The 20,232-nt window shown below is 46.5% G+C and overlaps 1 protein-coding gene across 2 annotated transcripts in view; it reads right to left on the bottom strand.

The window, feature by feature from the left end:
- Nucleotides 1–20,232, bottom strand: part of CTPS2 (CTP synthase 2) — a 132,013-nt gene that overhangs the window by 102,308 nt on the left and 9,473 nt on the right. For both annotated transcript variants that reach the window (XM_049766796.1, XM_049766795.1), the window contains exons 3-10: nt 18,967–19,137; nt 17,356–17,456; nt 12,493–12,609; nt 12,277–12,360; nt 10,324–10,404; nt 9,040–9,191; nt 4,680–4,812; nt 1,119–1,207 (exon numbers count right to left, since the gene is read on the bottom strand). In XM_049766796.1, coding sequence (XP_049622753.1) covers nt 1,119–1,207; nt 4,680–4,812; nt 9,040–9,191; nt 10,324–10,404; nt 12,277–12,360; nt 12,493–12,609; nt 17,356–17,456; nt 18,967–19,137 — 928 coding nt within the window. The remainder of the gene's footprint in view (nt 1–1,118; nt 1,208–4,679; nt 4,813–9,039; nt 9,192–10,323; nt 10,405–12,276; nt 12,361–12,492; nt 12,610–17,355; nt 17,457–18,966; nt 19,138–20,232) is intronic.

The raw sequence follows: 20,232 nt of genomic DNA, 5'->3' as shown, positions 1-20,232 counted from the left end.
AAAAAAGAGGGCCCAGAGAGATAGCACAGCGGCGTTTGCCTTGCAAGCAGCCGATCCAGAACCAAAGGTGATTGGTTCAAATCCCGGTGTCCCATATGGTCCCCGTGCCTGCCAGGAGCTATTTCTGAGCAAACAGCCAGGAGTAACCCCTGAGCAACGCTGGGTGTGGCCCCAAAACCAAAAAAAGAAAAAAGAAGGAAAAAAAAAGAAAAAGAAAAAAGAGTTGGCTAGACTAGAATCTGAGCAGAAAGGACTTACAAGGTACTTTGTAAAGCATTAATGTTAAAATATTGAGCTCTTTTCCATAATCAGGAAGCGTTAATCTGGCCAAATTAGTCTACAATATCCATCTGTACTGAAGCATAAGTCACTCTCTCTCATTTCAAAAGACAAGAGTTCAGGGCTTGATTGACGGTTCAAAAGGCTGGAGCTCATGCTCTGCGTGTGGGATACCTGGTTTTCCTGGTTCTATATAACTCCACCGAGTACTATCACTGGGAATGGAACCCAGTGGAACCCCACAAGGAAAAGTGGCGAGTCAGTCTCAAAGAAAAACAGAGTGATTGGACTCTCCTTGTACAACGCCACCCCCCAAGAGTTCTCTAGTTTACTTACAAAATAATAACTAGGGGCCAGAGCCATAAATAACACAGCGGGTAGAATGTTTGTTCGCTTTGCACACGGCTGACCAGGATTTGATTTCCAGCATCCCATAGGATCCCCTGAGCTCACCAGGAGCACAGAGCACAGAGCCAGAAATAAACCTCTGGGCACACCTATGTGTCCCAGAAACCAAATGATGATGATGATAATAATAGTAGTAATAACAATAATAATACCTAGGATAAAGCATCATGGAAAAAACAACCAACCAATGAGTATTCTTGAAGTTCTTGTATTTCACCTTTTCTCCCAAAGGTCCATTCATTCTTTCTTTCTCTCCAATGCCATCTTCCTTTCCTCCTCAAGTCAAACCATTTTCTGCTTCCCAGTCAACCCTAATACCCAGGCTACCTTTTGTAAAGCACATTAATAGAAATTTGGGTGAACAGGCTCTTGATGGACAAGTACAGTGACATTCTCCTAGCTGGCATGGCCATGTGCTCCCCAGTACTCACTCAGCTTTGCAGAGCTTCTGCCACGCCTCATGGAACTTTATGGGGTCCTGATTTTCGGTGTTCTGCTCCAGGTCACTGGAGTTGATGTACTGAAAACAGAAACATCCAACAGATTCAAAAAGCACTAAAGACAAAAACTTCATCATATATGAGTATTGTCTAAAACTAGAATACATTTATCCCATAGTTACTAATCATGCAAACACTAGTAGACCCACAAGAAAAGACCACGGTCTCTGTCTTGGGGTCTCAGTAATCTTTTAGGAAGATGATGAGGAAACAAAATCAATGGAAATGACTGGTACTGAGGGTACTAGAAGCCACACTGGACATGCAAACTGGAGGGAAGAAAAGGGAAAGAGTGATGTCTTGGCAGGAAGATCCTGAGGAGGTGATGTTCAAGACATCCAGACCACCAGGCAAACTGTGGAGAGATTAGCAGATATGAAAGCTCTAAGGAAGGAAGTGGGGGGAAACCTCAAAAGAGGCTCTGTCCAGCAAGAATTGACATTTAAAGCTGCTGAAAGGGCCTGAGAATGAGTGAGTTGAGAAATAACAATCTCTGGTACAGTATGGAAAATTGAGACCACAACAGGCCAGAGACCAGTTAGATGGGCTGAGCACACACTAAATGAGAGGCCCTGGGTTTGATATCACCCAAGTACCAGTGGGGGAATATCCCCTGAGCACAGAACCAAGAGTAAGGCCCTGAGAACCAGCAGGTGGGGTTCAAAAGAATGCAAAGAAAATGAAGACCAGAAATAACTGGGGAGGTTGTGTAAAAAGACCAGGTGACAAAACAGAACCACACAGTGGACCTAAACAAGTGTACAACACTCTTAAAACATTCATAAAAATCAATGTTGGCAAATTCTATTAAATGAAGAAAATCATGTGATAATCCTTATGGCCCTAAACAGCTACCTTATTTCAGTATTTAATCTCTAATAACACAGAATGGATTTCTAGATGAATATTTTTTTTTTGGTTTTTGGGCCACACCCGGCGTTGCTCAGGGGTTACTCCTGGCTATCTGCTCAGAAATAGCTCCTGGCAGGAACGGGGGACCATATGGGACACCGGGATTCGAACCAATCACCTTTCATTCTGGATCGGCTGCTTGCAAGGCAAACGCCGCTATGCTATCTCTCCGGGCCCTTCTAGATGAATCTTTAGATGCAATTTTTTTTTGTTTTGGGGTCACATCCAGCAGCACTCAGGGGTTACTCCTGGCTCTTCGCTCAGAAATCGCTCCTGGCAGGCTCAGGGGACCATATGGGATGCCGGGATTCGAACGACCATCCTTCTGCATGCAAGGCAGTCCCCTACCTCTATGCTATCTCTCCGGCCCCTAGATGCAATTTTTAATGTCTCTATAAAGATGTGTATTTTAGCATGTCTTCTACTTCCTTTCTTTTCCTATGAAGATCGGGGTCTTGGAAGAACAAGAGAAACAGGAAGTAAAATATTTCTTGGAGAAAGAACTGGAAATAAAAGGTAGTTAGGAAAGAAGATCACCAAAAGGTCAAAGGACAAGCATCTGAGTCCACACTGAGGTTTAAGTGAAAGGATACAGAAATGTATCTTTTCTGGCTTATTATATATAGGTTTTGCTGTATGATCAAGAAAATAAGGCTGGTTTAAATTATGACATCCTCAAATAGAATATCATTGGATAGAAATGTTTACAGACAGGGGCCAGATGATAGTACAGCAGGTAGGACACTTGACTTGCATGCAGCCAACTAACCCAGGTTTGATCTCTGGCCTCCCACATCATAACCAAAGCACCACCAGAAGTAATCTCTGAGTGCAGACAGATGTAACCTCTGAAGCATGCCAAGTGTAGTCCAAAAACGAATCAAAAAGGGCAGTTTATAGACAGAAAGTCCAGAAAGATAGACATTAAACTGTAACTGAAATGTAATTGGTAGGAAGTAATTCCTCTGCTTATGTTCTACTTAAGTTAACTTAAATTTCTGCAGTGAGCATGTCCTACCTTCTATAACTAAATCAATACAAAGAATAAACTCAAGTTATAAATAAGTTCACCACAATGCTGATGGAAAATGTCATCACTGTTTGCCAGCCATCACTCCTTCAAGTTAGAAAGGGACAAAGAACATTTAAAGATCTATATACCAGGGTCTGCAAATATATTACAGATGCTTGATTTGCACACAGCTGACCTAAATTCAATCCCAAGAGTCACATGTGGTCCCCTAAGCCTTGCTAGGACTGTTCTCTTAGCAAAGAGCCAGAAGTAAGCCAAGAGCACTGCCAAGTGTGGCCCCCAAATTAAAAATTAATTAAAATAAAAATTTATATTCAATTTCAATGCAAAATCAGTGATCATTTCTTGGTAGGTAAATAGAAAGCACTTAAATGAGCAGGAAGACTAGAATTCTCTAAGCATACTGTGACTATCTTTTCAAACTCTGTCTTAAACCTGTATATACACAGATGTAAAGAGAGTGGGCCTGCACACCTGCTGCAACCATCACCCACAATTATTTCTTTGCCAATGGCCCTGCTTCTCCACTTCTCTAAGGCTCTCTGCAGAGACATCAATCTGACCAAAACATCAGGTATTCTGCTATTTGGGCTGATATTATCAGGACTTTTTAGTAGTGAGTGTGGGTATCCTCCCTCCGCTTTCTTGTATTTTTGGTAGCTCTGGCATCCAAAAACACACCCCACGAAACCCACAATATCAGCAATAGTGCTTGGAATTCCTAGAAAACTCCCTTTTTGGTTAGTCTTCATAAGAACACACCAATTTAGACATCAATGTATATCTAAAGCCTCCTAATGTTCAGAAACAAAGTACTATAATGGTCAACTAGCAACAAGACCTCACTAAACCTGACAATGACTTAATGACCTCACAGCAGATACTATAATTTTCCAAAAATGCTTGTCACTATACTATTTTTTCCTCTTCTTTATTACCTTTCATTTCTTAAATATAATTTTGCTCCCACTTACCTGGAAACAAATGTCAACAATGTGATAAATGCTCTTTTAAAAATTGTAAACTAAATTAAATTTAAATAAAAATGACAGAGTAGGCCTAACTGCTGTCCTTACAGCCTGTTTGCACCTGGCCATGTGTGAGCATTGGGAAGAGGACTGGGGGAGAGTTCCCACCATTTCCCAGACCAGGCAAGTGTGGCTCCCAGTGCTGAGAGTGAGTAGAAAGACAATATCCACTGAGCACCTGCCTCTCAATGCAACTCTGATCTGAGGCAGAGGGTAAAAATTCCTGTGCCTGAGTCACTAATGACTTGACATGTCTTGTCCTGGCTCATTGCTGGAGAATGAAGCTCCACTGTGAGGTGACTTGAAACTTGAAATTGAGACTCCACAGGGGAGGACTCTTGCAAGCTTGCACCTTGTGCATCTTCTCTGTGCTTATTTGGTTCTGAACCAGGGTACTGGCACAGAGCACAGCCCTAAGGCCTGCAGGTGGCCCCGAGGACCGCCTACCCCCTATCCTCAGAAACCCAAAAGGCTTAGGATGAATCACTGACTTCGCTGAATCAGCAGACCAGGACTCACCATCAGATTCAGCTTGTAGTTGATGGTCAAGGCTGAGTGTTCCAGGGCTTTGAACACAGACGTGTAGCAGTCCCTGAGCTTGGTGTATTTGCCAACCAGAGCTATGCAGCAAGGTTTTTGCTGATTCTCATACCTGGGAAGGAAGATAAGATTATAAGCAGAATGCAAACCACAAGCCTCTTTTGATTCTGGAGCAATTCCTATAGCATTAGAGAGCAGAGACTTAAAACTTCATGTACTTATCTCAAATCCACCCCCCTGTCCCTGAAGAAATAAAATCTATGCCAAGTGTTTTCAAAAGCCTAAGAAGTCCCAGGTGGCTTTCAGAAGAAAGAAGACTTATAAATCCTGGAAAGTAGATCAGAGAAAATAATGAAGGGTTGGAGTGGCAGTACAAGCTGGGAGGGCACTTGCCTTGCACGTAGTCAACTGGGTTGAATGCCAGCATCCCATATGGTCCCCAAGCACCTCCAGGAGTAATTCCTAAGTACTGAGCAAGGTGTAACTCCTGGTCATGGCTGGATGTGGCCCAAAAATCTGGTGCCAGAGAGCTAGTATAGAAGGTTGGTCACTTTCTTTACACACAGCTGATCTGGGTTCGATTCCCAGAACCCCCTATGGTCCCTCAAGCTCACTAGAAATGTTTCCTGAGTGCGGATCCAGGATTTACTCCCAAGTCTCACTGGTGTGCCCTCCAAAAAAAATTAAACAAAAAGAAAGACAAGAAAAATACGAGTATTAACCATAACAAAAATGTTGTCGACAGCTGATACACATGAGATGCCCTGGACAGCATTTGTAAGGTGACACTGTGTAAGAAACAGCATACTGAATGTCAATAGGAAACATGGTCGTATTAACTTCGCAAGGTGACATTACATAAGAAAATGCATTCTAAGTGTCTCCATAAACAATGGTTACATTCCCAGCGGCCCACAAAAGCTGGGTTTATTCACGGCATGTCAAAAGAATGGTGTGAGAAGAACTATTTAAAATATTACAAGTCATTTCGATCATTTTTATGAGAAAATTCCATTCTCCACACAAGGCTCAATCACCTCTTATCGAGAATTTTTTTTTACCATTGCTTCTGTCAGAACTTTGGTTCCCAGCACAGGAAAACATCTGCTTTGGTACTTATCAGATGGTCTGTCCAATTTCAGCACTGCAGATGTCTCAGAGCTTTGAGACAAACCCTTCCCCAATCACCTTAGCCCCAAAACATTATGGTGTTAAGGACTATTCCTCAGGCCTCTCATATTCTGCCAAGACTGTAAGACAGAGGAGAGGGCACAAGCATGGAGGAGAAACAAATAAGGCATTGCAAGTGTCAGCAAAGGAAGCTGACTGAGGTCGCTTGCGGGCTAATGTTAGGATGCTCTGGAGCATGCGTAGTTACCTGTGCACCACCCACTTCTGCAGATGGTCAAAGAGGCCGTCTGTGGGGACTTTAGAGATTTTTAGAAAGGGGCAAAGAACATTTAAAGATCTGGACACTAGGGGCTGCAAATATATTATAATAACAGTAGGATGCTTGCCTTGCACGTGGCTGACTTGAATTGGATCCCTAGATCTTGGGATCAAAATTATCTGGAGATAATCCAGAGAGATAGCACAGTGGTAAGGGCATTTGCCTTAGATTCAGAAGGACAGTGGTTCGAATCCCGGCATCCCATATGGTCCCCTGAGCCTGCCAGGAGCGATTTCTGAGCATGGAGCCAGGAGTGACCCCTGAGCTCTGCCAGGTGTGACCCAAAAACAAAAAAACAAAACAAAGTTATCAAGTGCTAATTCCAAGCACTATTCCTATTATTATGGCTTTGTGGGACATGTTTTCAGCTGCCAGGGATTCCAGAAGTATGAAAAGGTGGGAGGAGGATGCCCTTCTTCACTCCAAAAAACGTCCTGGTCATATCAGCCCAATCTCCTGGTGGAGATTGCAAGACCAAGATAGACTTTAGAGGACCTCTCCACCACAGCCGTGAACACAGCAGCTGAAGTGAGACCCCACCCCATCTTCTGCCTCTGTAGACAAAGGAAAAGGGGCTCCATGCCCGGGAATGAAGCAGAACCAAGTCCACTAGGACCCACTCCAGCTGGGATACCAGAACATCCCTTCCTGCTTTCTATGGAGCCCTCTAGTGGACAAGAGATGCCAGCAGCTGACAGTGTCAGGAGCAACTGGGGGTGGGGTGGGGTGGCCCCCAGAGCAGCAGGGTTGTCCCCACAGCAGCCTAAGGTCACAGGTGAGTGGTCTCTTTCTGCAGGACTCAGACCCTGAGTCTCCGGGGAACACCGGATCAAGGTTCTAGTCCAGGCTACTTACCTACCCTGGTTTCTTCCTTACTCAATGAACATTATTCAACAGCAGCCAGAGCTCCACAGCCAAACAAACTTCCCAGTCTCAACTAGGAAGAGCCAGCATCAGAGCCAGCCACCAGAGCCAGCATCGTGTCGAGGGGAACAGAAACCCCTTTGCTGACGGCCGCAGTGAGCCAAATGGTGGCTCCAAAAAGACATGTCCCCCAGAATCTACGTGTGTAATGGGATCTGAACAAAAGAGTCACTGTGGGTCCCAGGAAAGCTGGGATCTAAAAATGAGATCTTCCTGGATTTCAATGAGCCATGAAACTCTAGACAACCACTCTGGAAAAAAGCAGGTGACAGAGGCTCCTGAATTTTACACTACAGACTTTCTTAACTAAGAGAAAACAATTCACTGCTATTTGGGTTGGGTTTGGGGGCCACATTTAGCAAGGAAGGGTGTGCTGAGGATCAAATTCAGGGCTCCCACAGTCAAACCTGCGCTTCAAGCATCGATCACCCAGGCTGGCCTTTGTTTTCATCACCAGTTTGGTGACAGGTGCCAAAGGAAACTCATCTGAAGATCCAACCCAGGCTTTTGCAAGTGCCAAGCTTTAGAGTATAAAAGAGAGCTCTTTATACTTTATACTTTATACATTTTCAGAGCTCTTCCCAACATGTCAAACTTCTCACGCTTAAAGAGGATTAGCCCCCAGCTGAAGCCTCCTCCAAAACGAGTTTTGAATATAAGAAATACTTGTCTTCCAGTACCTCACTGCAGAACCTACACTTTCCTGCTGGTTCTACTTGCCCTCAAAATTTGGAAACATTCATAAAATTTTAAATGAGATTTAGAAGGAGTCAGTGTATTCAAGCCAGTGATTTTGCTTACCAGCCAATCACTTTCTTGACTGTCACAAATACTTAGTACCAAGAGGATACTTAATCCATACAGGTTTGCTCTCTTCCATTGCTACAACTAGAATGCGTTGTTTTCTTAATCTTATACGCAGATTGAAAAACAGGTCCAGAGAGGTTCAGCAATCTGCCCAAAGTCACAAAGCTTATGAGAGCAGATGTGGGGCTCAGTCTGGAGCCCAATGCCATAGCCAGTACTTAAGCCCATGGCAGACTGCATCTATGTAAATTGGCCAGCTGTGCCTCACCTGTGTTTATAGAAAGTGCTGCTGTGGGATGGAGGTAGCAGGAGCATTTGATTCAGACTTCAAGTGAGACCAGCTTCATTGCAATTACAGTGATTGTCTTCAAACTTCTCAAAAGTTTTTGGTTGGGTGCCATATCCAATGGTGCTCAGTGTTTACTCCTGATTCTGTGTTCAGGGATTAATCCTGGCAGGCTTGGGAAACCATAGGGGATGCTGGGGATTGAACCCAGGCTGTCTACTACATGCAAATCTACTATGTGTTCTGCTATACTATCACTCCAGCACATTGGATTTTTTTTTTTAGTTTTGGTGTCATACCCAATGACACTCAGGGGTTACTCCTGGCTCTGCACTAAGAGATTTCTCCTTTCAGGCTCAGAGGACCATAGGGGATGCTGGGGATCAAACCCAGATCAGCCACGTGCAAGGCAAATGCCCTGCCTGCTGTGCTATCACTCCAGGCCCCAACATATTAAGAATTTTAAAATATTGAAAAACTGCTAGAGAGGCAGAATACATTGGGTAGGGGTGGCAGGAGGCCTCCCACGGCTCTTCTAGGCTTCTGGGAAGTGGCTTATTAGCAAAAAGTTTGGGATTCTAAAGAATAAATAAAATACAATATTTAGAAACTAAAAAATAAGCAAATCAAATTCTTCCAGAATTTAAAAAAATATTAATTATCATTTGAAAGCCCTACAATTCACTTTAAACAGAGCAAAATCAAAAGTCTGAAAAATCTTAAAAACACTTTAACAATGTACTACATTCAAAGCAAAGCATGTACACACAGAAAGTAAACGAAATAAAGATTACACCTTTTCAGGTACACCTCCTTTCTGTCCCCAAAGTCAACAATTATTCGAGAATAGATTAGCCATTCCTTTCACATACCTGTCAGCCATTTTTTTCCACTTGAAAAGCAGATTACTTGAAGATTCACCAATAGGCAAATCCAGTCTGTCTCTCAAATGGTTAATGAGGCCTTGCTCCTCCAAAAGCAGAGGCACTCGGTATGTGCAGGCAAGGTCATGGATACATATCACCTGAGAAATGAGGAGGAAATGGCATAATGACATGAAGTAATGGAAACAGACTTTAAGAAAGGTTCAGCAAAGACAGATGGATATGTGTGCAGATTGAGGAAAGAAAACTAAGACGTCCACTCTGACTTCAGCCACTCAGAACTGCCACCAGCTTAGCCTGCTCTACTTACAACACCCTTGGAATACAGTTTTCTACCTGCAGGGCCACAAAGGTTAATGCAGGACAAGAAGAAACCTATATACTCCGCCTGTGTCTCCGATGCCACTACTAAGCTTCAAACACTTTTGGAATTTCCTGAGGGACATAGGTGACTTTGTGGGTCCAAAGTGATAGTACAGAGGGGAAAGTGTTTGCCTTGCACAAGGCTGACCCAAGTTTGATTCCATCATCCCATAGGGTCCCCTGACCCTACCAGGAGTGATTCCTGAGTGCAGAGCCAGAAGTAACCCCTGAGCACCACTGAATGTGACCAAAGTTTTAAAAAAGAGAGAGGAGCTATAGCAATAGCACAGAGGGTAGAGTGTTCGCCTTGCAAGCTGCCAAGCTGGGTTCAATCCCTGGCATCCCATATGGTCCACTGAGTACCATCAGGAGTGATTCCTGACCACAGAGCCAGGAGTAAACCCTGAACATTACCGGATGTTGGAAGGTGGAAGGAAGGAAGGAAGGAAGGAAGGAAGGAAGGAAGGAAGGAAGGAAGGAAGGAAGGAAGGAAGGAAGGAAGGAAGGAAGGAAGGAAGGAAGGAAGGAAGGAAGGAAGGAAATGTCTGTCAGCACTGAGGTCCATCCCCAGTCCTGCCTACATCCTTTAATTAGGGCCTGAGAAGTGTGGTCTGGGGGAATTCCTCAAAGCTTCCCTTGAGGGCTGGAGTGATAGCATAGTGATGTTAACCCAGGACAGACTTGGGTTTAATTCCCAGCATCCCATATGGTCCCCCGAGCCTGCCAGGAGTGATTTCTGACTGCAGAACCAGGAATAACTCCTGCGCACAGCCTGGTGTGGCCCAAAGATCCCCCCAAAACAAAGCCTCCCTTGAGGCCCCATTAAGTGAGCAGCTTCTGTCTGAGTTGTGAGATGCAGTCTCCTGAGAAGTGGTGGGAAGTCTGTTGCATGTTCAGAACAACACTAACCTGCTCAGGGTTCACGTGACAGAACATGGAGATCTTTTCCTTCACAGCCATCTCGATGGGGATGGAGCTCCGGCACACAATCTGGGGGAGGGGGAGCAACATATGTCAGCAAGGTGGAGCTAGGCGACGAACAACCCCAGCCCTTCCTTTAAACTAACAGTGACCCTTCCTCTGGACTCCTACTGGATTCTCAGCCAGTACTCTCAGCAGTGACATCAGCAAGTGTGACTCAATTCAGGACAGACATGCCAGGAAGGACTCTCAGCTGCCGGGCGTCTCTAGTGCTCCAAGGTCCGGCTGGAAATGGGGCTTCTTCCAAAATACAGGGATAAAAGGCAGCTTGGGGACAAATGTAATTGCAATGGGCTCAGCCTCAGTAAGGACCCAGGAAATTGTTCCAGACCTGGGGCTCAGCCCCTGACAGCACCTGTCCAACTGTCTACAGGGCAGTCAGTGGAGGCCGGGAAAGTGTGAAGCTACATGGGATGCAGGGAACAGACTTCCCCTAGTTCCAGGGTTCCAAAGACACAGTAAGTGACTTGCCCTTGGATGCCCCTGACCCCAGTTCCAGGGTCCCCCCCCCAGCAGTGTTGGGAGTGATTCCCAAGCATAGAAACCAAGAACTAGGAGTAATTCTGGGTGTGCCCCTCCCGCATACAATGAATAAGTGTTGGGGAGATAGTCCAGGAGGTTATGCACTTGCCCTGCATGCAGTCACATCAACTGTGACCTTGGTTCAAATCTGTGACAAGACAATTGGTTCTCTGAGCACATCTAGGGCTCACCTTGAGCACAGAGCCAGGAGTAGTACTAGATCCTGGAGGGAGCAAGGGAGGGAGGGAGGAAGGGAGGAAGAAAGCGAGGAAGGAAGGGAGGAAAGAAGGAAGGAAGGAAGGAAGGAAGGAAGGAAGGAAGGAAGGAAGGAAGGAAGGAAGGAAGGAAGGAAGGGAGGGAGGGAGGGAGGGAGGGAGGGAGGGAGGGAGGGAGGGAGAAAAATGGAAGGGAGGGAGGAAGCAAGGAAGGAAGGGAGTAAGGAAGGAAGGAAAAAAGGAAGGGAGGGAGGGAAGGAGGGAGGAAGCGAGGAAGGAAGGGAGGAAGGAAGCGAGGAAGGAAGGAAGGAAGAATGGATGGAAGGAAGGGAGGGAGGAAGGGAGGGAGGGTGGGTGGGAGGAAGGAAGCTAGGAAGGAAGGGAGGAAGGGAGGGAGGGAGGGTGGAAGGGAGAGAGGAAGGAAGTGAGGAAGGAAGGAAGCGAGGAAGGAAGGAAGGAAGGAAGGAAGGAAGGAAGGAAGGAAGGAAGGAAGGAAGGATGGAAGGATGGAAGGAAAGGAGGGAGGGAGGGAGGGAGAGATGAAGGAAGGGAGGAAGGAAAGAGAAAGGGAGGGGCGAAGGGAGGAAGGAAGAAAGGAAGGAAGGAGGGATGGGTTGAGGAAAAGAGGGAGGGAAGAAATGGAGGAACGAAGGAACGAAGGAGGGGGAAGGAAGGACGGAAGGAAGGGGGAAGGGAGGAAGAGGTAAAGGGAAAAATGGAGGTGGAGGGAGGGAGGAAGAGATGCAGTGAGGGGGAGAGAGGGAAGGAAAGAAGGAAGGAGGGAAGGAAGGAGGGAAGGAAGGAGGGAAGGAAGGAGGGAAGGAAGGAGGGAAGGAAGGAGGGAAGGAAGGAGGGAGGGAGAGACGGGAGGAGAAAGAGAAAAAGAAGGAAGGAGGGAGTGAAGGAGGGAGGAGGAAGGTGTCAGGGCAATAGTACAGCAGGGAGGACGCTTACCTTGCAGGTTACCAACCAGGGTTTAGTCCCCCAACATCCCATACAGTCCCCGAACTCCACCAGGAGTGACTCCTGAGTGCAGAGCCCAGAGTGCAAACTCACTGGTGTTTTTGTTTGCCTTAAAACAGAGGCAAGAGAAGGAAAGGGGAGCCTGTCCCCCCAGGCTAAGCATCGGGTCCTCTGAACTTACCAGGTCCGGGAATAGGCCCATGCTCCGCAGCGCCCTTACGCTGTTCTGGGTGGGTTTGGTCTTCTGTTCCCCATTCATGATAGGCTGGAAAGAAACAGGTTCCATCAGCACCGTGAATTGGGGCTAGATGGGGAGCTCTCTGGAGAAGGAGCAGCTCCAGGGCTCCCCGTTTCCTAGTGGAATGAACAGAATACTCCCAAGAAATTGTCGACTCACCTGTGGGACCAGGCTAACGTGGATGCAACAGAAGTTCTCTCTCTTGACCCGAAACTGGAACTGCCGGAAGGCTTCCACAAATGGCATGCCCTCAATGTCGCCAATGGTGCCACCCAGCTGCAGGGGACAGAACACTGTGAGGGCCCACCCACAACTGAGCGAGTCTCGCACAAAGCACAGTCTTGGGACAGCTGCAGATCCCAGATGGCTTCTTGCAAGGAGCCCCGCCAAGAGCAGTGATGAGATACTGGTCACAGCAAAGGGAGGAAAATGAAGGCAGCACAGAACATAGGTTGAGCAGAAATAAAAGGAAGGGGGTGCGGGGCTCAACAGCATGGCCACAAGAGATCCACGAGCGAAGATAGCATGGCTTCCAGAATGATCCACGCCCAGGGTTCTGGAGGTGACTCTGTACCGGGCAGGCCAGTGGGCTTAGGGAAGCAGATGCATCAGATCTGACAAAATTCATCCATTTGATGGATTCCTTCAATCAAGCAGACAGGAAAATGTGCCCTCCACAGCAAATGTGGCAGGGGAAAGGGAGGGGTCCCTTGTATGGGCTGCTGACCTTTCATGCTACCTAAATGACAGTGTCATGTTTGGAAAATTTAAAAAGGGGGGCAGGGAGTGAGTAAAAGTGGAGATGAATAAGCTAAGGCAGTTGCTACCTGGACCCCACATCTAGGAAAAAAAATCACTCCTGCTGTCACTTGCTCTTTCTCTCACTCTCTCACCCACAGAGAATGAATAATCTCTCCTACTATCACTGCTCATACATACACACACTTAGGCACATATAATCAAGCACACAGCCATGCTCAGCCCCATACACCAGGAAGCCCCCATACCCTCCTTGATTTACATCTCTTTCTGCTTTCTTCTTCAAACTGGGGGGCTGTGCTGCCTCCCAAAGACTGATCCAGGCCACCAGAAATTAGGCTCCTCTTAGCTGACCCCACGGCCTCCAGCCCAGGCAGACCTGTAACTGGACACTGAGCCACAATGGCACTGATGGACCGTATTCCTGAGAGACAGAAACACAGAAGTCTGGCATCCTGCAAAGGTCTCCAAAACCAATATAGGTCTAAGGAACAACACTTATCATCGCAGAGGACTAAGGCTCAGAAATCCAGGGATTATTACACTGCTACCAAAGAAAGTACTCTTTACGAACCATGCCTCCAAAAACCAAACCAACAGGTTCAAGCGCATGAGAAACTTCTGTTATCAGTAATTAAACACAGAATCTAAAAAAACAAACAAAAAAAAAAACTCTAAAAAAATACCAAAAAAAGTGGGGGGTGGGAACAGCATTCAAATTCAAGTTTCCTAACTTAGAAAACAGAAAGACAAGATCTTTCTGGAAAAAAAATAAAAATTCAACCACTATTCCATGCCATCAGGAATCTGTGAGGGTGGCACAGGTGTCGTTAGAGACCATGCATCAGAATTGAATGGAAGGAAAAATAATTAGGGAAACTTCTGGTCTGCACTTAAAGGAAAGTGTAGGGAAATCTCAACACTATGTTATCTCCTTCTGCCCTCATGTGGCAAATGCCAATACTGCATCCCCTCTCCAATAGGAAAGGCTGCAATGTAGCTGTCTCTGGCTCCCTTCTCAACATGCTGGACAAACACTACGCATTATTACCAAAAGAGTCCAAAATTCATTATTGCCCTGAAAAAAAAACCAGGAAGAGTGCAACCCATCACAATATTTTAAATTCACACCAACGCTGAAAATGAAACTACAACTTTGTGACATGTGCAGAATCGGCTTTACTCTTTTGCTTGTTTATTTATTTGGGGTGGCTATGTCTGATGCTTGAAGGTACACTGGGGACCATGCAGAGAATTGAACCCAGGACCTCACACATTCAAGGCAGGGAAAGCAGCTCAGTTTTACTAGAAGCTTGGCTGGTTTAGTTAGATCCAAGAGGCTGCTGAACCTCTTGGTCCCTATGCACCTTCTTCCATGACTCCGTCTGTTTTTCCAGCAGCATGTCATTGCTGCGTGAACTGTCCATTCTAGGGTCGGCATGAACATGAACATGGCAAATACTGTGAACTACAGGCAGCAGCCCGTGGGAAACCAGCTCCCACAAGTACTGCTAGGTGTGATCCAAATGTTTTTCCTTTACAAAAATTTTTAATTGCTGCATATTTCATATATTTCCATGAGAAACATTTGTGCCCTGTGTTTCAAAGTCCGGCACTTTTGTTTTTTCCTGTCATGACAGTGATCGAAACCAGCACCTTGCACAGGTGAGGCACAATGTACTTTAAAATCACTGAGCCACATCTAGACTAGAGTGTATATCTTAAAGTCACAGTACATCCCATTTGGAACATCACAGTTCCCAAGCTCAGTAAGATCAGTCAGTGCATGGCCATAATGGACAAGATCATTTCCTGCCTCTAGCTGGAGAACGAGTTTAGGGGTTAAGGCATGTTCATTGTATATTGCAGAGCCTGGTTTGACCCCAATGCCTTTGGTCAAGGCCCATAAACTTTAAACGAAATAGTTGTATAGCCTAAAATCTCTCCTGCCTCGAATCCAGCTCAGTCACTCCAAAGCACTTCTCCAAAGGCTACGAAAAGACTAACTTAGAAAGATATTTGCACTCTGATATCCCTGTGTTCATAGTAGCATTGTTCACAATGAATGGCCCAAACATAGAATCAAGCAGTGTTTAGGGCCAAACAGGAAGCTCAAAGGGTCGATGGTTCGAATCTGGAGGTCCAGGATTGAACTCCACCCCCACATGGTCCTGGAGCACCACTGGGTATGGCTCCCACAATAACGAGAGATAGTAGAGGGAATAAGGTGCTTGCCTGGCATATAGCTAATCTGAATTTGATCCTCAGTACCACATAGGAAGTTCTCCAAGCCCCACCAGGAGTCATCCCAGAGCACAGAGCCAGGAGGAATCTCTGAGTATTGCAAGGTGTGACCTCAAAAACCAAAAAGTTAAAAAAATCTTTCCAAACCCCCATTTTCCATTTGACTCCCTGAATGTTTGTAGGGGTTCAGTTTTGGGTCTCACCAGGGAGTCTGAAACACAGCTGCAATGCTCCCCTTCCCCAAGTCAGCTTTTCTCTGTATCTGCCCATTCCAAAGCCAGGGTTTCTACCAAGTGACATATCAGGGAGGGAGGGTGAAATCTAAATGCAGAATTGCAAATAGAAAAAAACAACAGTGACTGCCAATATATAGTACACACTTGACTTTATACTGCACTCTTGTAAAGGAAGCATTACCCAGGAAAGGCTATTTGTTCTATCATCATACAACATAGTGAGCACAAAAGAGCACAACACATATAACATGTGTCGTTTTTACTACTAACAGCATGTGCATGTGCCCTCAGAGCTATCTCTGGGGGCCCCAAAAACACGAATCTTGAAGATAATCTGTATCCATCTGCTCGGCACTACAAATGATGCCAATAGCAGCTACCATATATTTATAGAGCACTTCCCTACATGCCAGAACATTGCCAAGTGCTTTAGATAATCGCATTTAATCCTCCTAACTAGCCTGTTATTATCATCTTGTTTATGTCCTAATTGTACATTTTCTCCTCGCACTAGAGATGACTCCGTTGCAGCTCGGAGACAGCATTTGTCAGCAGGCATCTCCAGAATGACTAATCACTCCTGAGCACTTCCTAGTGCTCCCACACACACCGGGCATTCACGAACTTAGTTCATAAAGCTCGAAAGGTGGCTTGAGTTGGAGCCGGGGACCCTTTAGCAGGTGAATGCATTGAGAAGTTTAAGCCAAGCTGGCCAAGGTAAGGGCCCCAGCTGTGCTGAGAATCCAAGCTGTCTGTTCCAGACTCACTCCTGAGGGACACACGCACTGGTGAGCAAGGAGGTGGCCAGTCCCAGCAGAAACGTGAACGTGGATGGCTCGAATCTAAGGAGAACTAACCAGCAAGCCACCCTCCTGCCTGGAGGTTTAGCCAAGTGCTGCCTAAGCAAGGAAGACAGGGTTGAGCTTCCCATCATATGTGGGAAGAGGGCAGTGGGTGGGGGTAAGAAGCAAGTTCAAATATAAGGTTCTGAGTACAAGGGGGAGAGCATTGGCCTTGCACAACGTCAGCCTGGGTTCAATCTCCGGCTTCCCATACGGTCTCCTGAGCACCACATGGAATATTCTCTGAGCAGAGAGCCAGGAGGAACCCCTGAGCATAGCCACATATAGCCTCCAAAACAAACCAAAAAGGAAAAAAAATCAAATAGTATGTTCTGGGGCTGGAGAGATAAGACAGGAATTAAGGCCCTTGCCTTGCACATACCCAACTCCAGTTTGATCATGGGCACCCCATAGCACCAGCAGGAGTGATCCTTGAGCACAGAGCTAGGAGTAAACTCTGAACACTCTAGGGAATGCCCCCAAAACTCAAGATATAATGATAAGAGGTTAAAAATGGTTAACAAAAATTCTTTCTTTAAACCGACACTTCTCAGCTCCAGCTCACCTGGAAATCATCTCTACCATAGGCCTGCCCTGACTCAGTCTCTCTCTACTCCGATGCACTCTGCCAACACCTGCTACTCAACACTCAGCAACAGGCATTCAAGTAACACATACCAGGGCTACTGCAAATCCCCAAGACCTGACTATGGCCAGGGAGCCCGGACATCGACTTTTAGAAAAACTGGAAAATCCACACCCACCACCAGCCTTTTCGCTTCGTGGGTGTGTACCAATGTTGGCCCCCGACTGGTGACCCATCTATACTCTCCCCCTATCATCCCACCCCAACCCCCTTGTCTGGCCAGCTGCAGGAAAAGCCGATGCTTGAAAAGGCAGACAGGAGCCGAGAGTATCTGAAGCCAAAGTCCCACGCTTGCCTCGATCACACAGATTTGGGGCGGTTCCTTCTGCCCATCCACCGGGATCAGGGACTGAGTCATCACCCACTCCTGGATTGCATCCGTGATGTGCGGGACCACTGTGGGCAGAAGTGAGAGTTAGCAGCACAGCCCGTGCTCATGATGTCTGTAGTGGGAACAGGGAGCATTGAACTGGCCAAGTAGCCATTCCCAAAGCCACACCCAGGACACCAGAGGACTTGGTGACTTTGGAATTACATGGCAGAGACATCAGGGTCACTATTGGGACTGGTCGGGTGTGATGCTGCAGCACACCCTCTCACAGGATGGACTGCCCGACCCATCTTGGGGTACAGCATGAAAAACCTTACACTAATGGCCCCCACTTTGGGCAGCTCCAAACCCGTCTCTGCCTTCCCACCCGCTCCAAGCCATTTCCTGACTGCTCCCACGAGGGCAGACTAGAGAAAGAGCTCAGTGAGCTGGGCACAGACTTCACACGGGGAGGGGGGTTGGCTCCTCTCCCCACTCCACATGGTGCTCTGAATACCAAAGGGTAGGGCCCCCAAACCCAAACTTTTAGAACCATAAAGAGAATCATCACCTTTATCCCACTGGGTAGGAAGTTGTGAATGTAAAAGTTCAGTGAGGGGGGCCGGAGAGATAGTACAGTGCGTAAGGGGCTTGCCTTGCACATGCTCACTCAGTTCAATCCCTGGCACCCTATATGGTTCCCCAATCCCTGCCAGGAGTGATCCCTAAGTACAGAGCCAGAGTCCTGATCACCACTGGGTGTAGCCCAAAAACAAATAGCAAAAAAAAAAAAAAAATTGGGGGGTAGTGGAGAGATAGCATGGAGGTAGGGCATTTGCCTTGCATGCAGAAGGATGGTGATTCAAATCCCGGCATCCGATATGGTCTCCCGAGCCAGCCAGGAACGATTTCTGAGTGTAGAGCCAAGAGGAACCCCTGAGTGCTGCTGGGTGTGACCCAAAAACCAAAAAAAAATTTTTTTTTTAAGGAGGCAAGAGTCTTGGGCCAGAGTGACAGTACAGCCGGTGGGGTGTTTTCCTGGCACATGGTTCAATCCAGGTTGGATCTCCAGCACCCTATATGGTTCCCTGAGCACCACCAGTTGTGATTACTGAGTACAGAGCCAGGAGTGAGCCCTGAGCACTGCCGGGTGTGGCCAAAAAAAAAAACCCCAAAAATAAAATAAAAATAAATTTAAAGAGGCTGGACCAATAGTACAGTAAGGTGTACAGTAAGGTATTTGCCTTGCATGTGGCCAACCCAAGTTTAATCCCCAGCACCCCATCTGATCCCCCAAGGGCAAAGCCAGGAGTAAACCCTGCATACTGCCAACGGTGGCCTCCAAGCAAAATAAATTAATAAATAAACTATCAAAAGGAGACAGGAGACAGAACAACAGGACATTAGTTAAAATGAAGATGATGCTACCATGCTCTAATGAAGGTGAAGGATGATGAGGGGGAAGGGAGGGTGGGAGGGAAGGGAATGAGTCTGGAGTATAAAGGCAACCCCAAGTCAGAACATCAAGTGTGGGGCCACTTGGGTTTGGGACTGACATGGGCTCCAGGCATCTTCGAAGCACGGTAGGGAAAGTACCTTGAACTGTCCTCCCTAGGAAATCACCATGCCGCTCCTTACTGATCACATGCTGGTAGATCTTGCCTGTGGTGATGTTGTTGTCCTTAAACAGATTGATGTCCAAGAATCTCTCATAATTCCCAAGGTCCAAGTCAACTTCCCCACCATCATTTAAGACGAACACTTCACCTACAATGAAAAGGTGTTTGCAACCTTGAGCACATTCTTCTAAGGAATTGACCACATTCTACTAAAAAGCATAGCCAAGATTAATTGATAGCAGCCCAAGCCATAGCACAGCAGGGAGGGCATTTGCCTTGCATGTGGCTGACCTATGTTTGACCCCTGGCATTGATAGGCATCTCCTGAGCCTAAAAAGAGAGATTTCTGATCACAGAGCCAGTAGTAACCCTTGAGCACAGTCACCTGTGGCCCAAAACCAAATAAACAAAAAAAACTTACTTATAAGTTGTTTTCTCTCAGTGTTCCCTTATTCTGCCAAGAATACCCAACAATTCAACCCAAGCCATAAAAAGGCAGCAAAAAGCATTTCCTTTCACCCCTGGCACCAGAGCCATGAGAATGGTCAGACTTCACAGAAGGTCACCTCAGAATCCCTCCACTGTGGTCCAAAAAACCAACAAACTCACCAATGCTGACTCCTACAAGCAGATCTGAAAACTGATCCAAAATAGGCTGACAAGTAAGAAGCATATGACTGCAGTACTGGATTCATTGTCCAAATCCCACCCCACAGCTAACCTTGGGGCCCAAGTAAGCACAGGGGAATGATGGAAGGCTTCAGGGCAGAGAGGAAGACGTGGAGGAGAAGCCGGCTGTGCAGCAGCTGTTCAAAGACAAGGAACCTGAGAAGACGGACAGCCACAGCAGCGCCGGACTGAGTGAGGAGGAAAGTTCCCAGACAAGTTGTTCTCGGGGATCTCCCAGGGCACATAGGCAGCTGCAGGCAAGTGGGGCCTGGAAGACATTTCTGGCTGACCCCTCACTTGGAGGAATGAAAAGATCCAGGAGAAGGGACCGACCACGAGTTCAGGGAGAAAAAGACCAAGAAAAAAAGTTCTGCTCTGTTCTTGGGTCTGTTCATAGAGGCCTCCATCAATTCAGTAAAATAAGACTTTGCCAAGAAACAAAAAAAAGACTAATGGTCTCATGGGTTTGGGGTTTTTTTTTTGGTGTTTGTTTATTTGTTTGTTTGGTTTGGTTTTGGGGCCACAAATGAAGGTGCTCAGGGGTGACTCCTGGCTCTGCGCTTAGAAATCACTC

Source organism: Suncus etruscus, chromosome X (genome assembly GCF_024139225.1).
Source record: "Suncus etruscus isolate mSunEtr1 chromosome X, mSunEtr1.pri.cur, whole genome shotgun sequence".
Classification (NCBI taxonomy): Eukaryota; Metazoa; Chordata; class Mammalia; order Eulipotyphla; family Soricidae; genus Suncus; species Suncus etruscus.
Note: the sequence above shows the minus strand (reverse complement) of the source record. Positions and strands in the feature narration are given on the sequence as shown.